Source organism: Odontomachus brunneus, unplaced genomic scaffold, assembly GCF_010583005.1.
Source record: "Odontomachus brunneus isolate Ranch 3 - 2012 unplaced genomic scaffold, Obru_v1 Obru_scaffold_074, whole genome shotgun sequence".
Lineage (NCBI taxonomy): Eukaryota > Metazoa > Arthropoda > Insecta > Hymenoptera > Formicidae > Odontomachus > Odontomachus brunneus.
Window position 1 is genome coordinate 803,957 of NW_022639524.1, and position 1,651 is coordinate 805,607.

Below are 1,651 nucleotides of genomic sequence, written 5' to 3' on the forward strand. Positions count from 1 at the left end.
ATATATATATATATATATATATATATATATATATATATATATATATATATATATATATATATGTCTGTTAATAACATAATTAACATAAGAGACTACTTTAATTCAGTTCTTCAGAATGTTGTGCTTTACGTTAACAGTTGCGAATAATGGAGAGATGGCGGTGCAACATCACAACAAAATTGATGCCGTCCCTCATCGGAATGCATCGAACACGGATCACGAGTTCGCGAGGAAATCCTTGCATCGGTCTTCGAAGGAAAATCACAACGCAAAGAATATGTTTAATAAACCGATGGTCTCCGATATAGAAAAACAGGTTCAAAATATATTAGACGATATGCAAAATAGAGTGCCTGTGGACGTACCAAGTCCTCTGAGAGACTGCCCACCGCCTGATTGGAGCGATAGTAGTTTGTCTAGCGTTGACACGGCTACCGACGTAGACATTGTGCCTTCGAACGACATTTAAATCGCACGTGTATTTCAAGTTAGCGACACTCAACAATCGCCGATTCGTCGTGTACAGATTTGTAATTGCCGAAGAGAGCTGTGATAAGCTGTCGCGTGAAATGAACATTCCACTCGGCGATGATGTTCACGAAGTGCTATTTATCAATGAACAGAATTCTATTCGTTAATGTTGACTCACATTTTGTGAGAACTCGTCGACACGCTATTTTGTAAATAAAGATTTACTGCACGTTGAATCGCGAAAGTTTTCTCACCGGCAGATGTCTACGTTAGCGCAGATACTTCTCGCGCACGAATTCCTACCAAAGTGACGAGACAACAATATCGTAATCCGCTTGTCTCTTTTTGCACAAACCGAAAGAGTTCTTTTTTCACGTTCATTTTTATTATTTAGAACTAAGCATGTAAATCTCTTTGTATTTTTTTTTAACGAAACTGTAAGAAAATCGCAAAAATAGGTCAAAAATATATTTTTGTCTGTAAATATATAAAATTTTTATTTATAAATTCGATTTGTGATCCTTACGATATCGATTTCCGTCATATGTTGCTTGACAAATACTGCGATATTATTATGAATTAACTAGACGTATAGTACGTATAGTACGTATCAACATACAGTTACCTTCGCGGAGAACCAGGTGTTACGAATATAAATTTTACATACAAGAACAAGATGTATATATAGATATATATATATTTTTTTTTATCACATATGTATATATACAAGTAAAGTATAATACTTATAATATTTTGTAAGTCTTAATAGGATTAAAAGGGAACATTTTAATACACGTAAAACATTCATCAGCTTTGCATGAAGACTTCTCGAGAAATACATATTCGTGTTTATTTTTTTTTTCCAGTAAGCGCGTGTACATGGTATGTACCTTTTTCTCCTGTGAACGGTCGATCTCTCCTTCTTTTTTCTTCTTTTTTCCTTCTTTTTTTCTTTTGGTTCGGACTTCTAATGATCGAGAAACGTTTATCTGCTAACGGCTAATAACATTACGAACACAGTCCCAACGATTCGATGCGCGTGAAATGAGTTAACGACTGAACCTCGAAACGAAAAAGACTGTCTTCGTGTTTTATTTTATTTTTTTTTTTTTTCTTATGATCATTTGGATGAAAATGCGAGAAAACGGACGATAATGTTTAAAAATCTCTTTATTTATAC

General features: G+C 34.2%; 1 protein-coding gene across 2 annotated transcripts in view; it reads left to right on the plus strand.

The window, feature by feature from the left end:
- The window catches only part of LOC116847138, a 3,927-nt gene extending 2,972 nt beyond the window's left edge, over positions 1–955 (plus strand). For both annotated transcript variants that reach the window (XM_032821816.1, XM_032821819.1), the window contains one exon: positions 138–955. In XM_032821816.1, the coding sequence (XP_032677707.1) occupies positions 138–469 (332 nt within the window). In that variant the 3' untranslated portion in view covers positions 470–955. The remainder of the gene's footprint in view (positions 1–137) is intronic.
- The last annotated feature ends 696 nt before the right edge of the window (positions 956–1,651 follow it).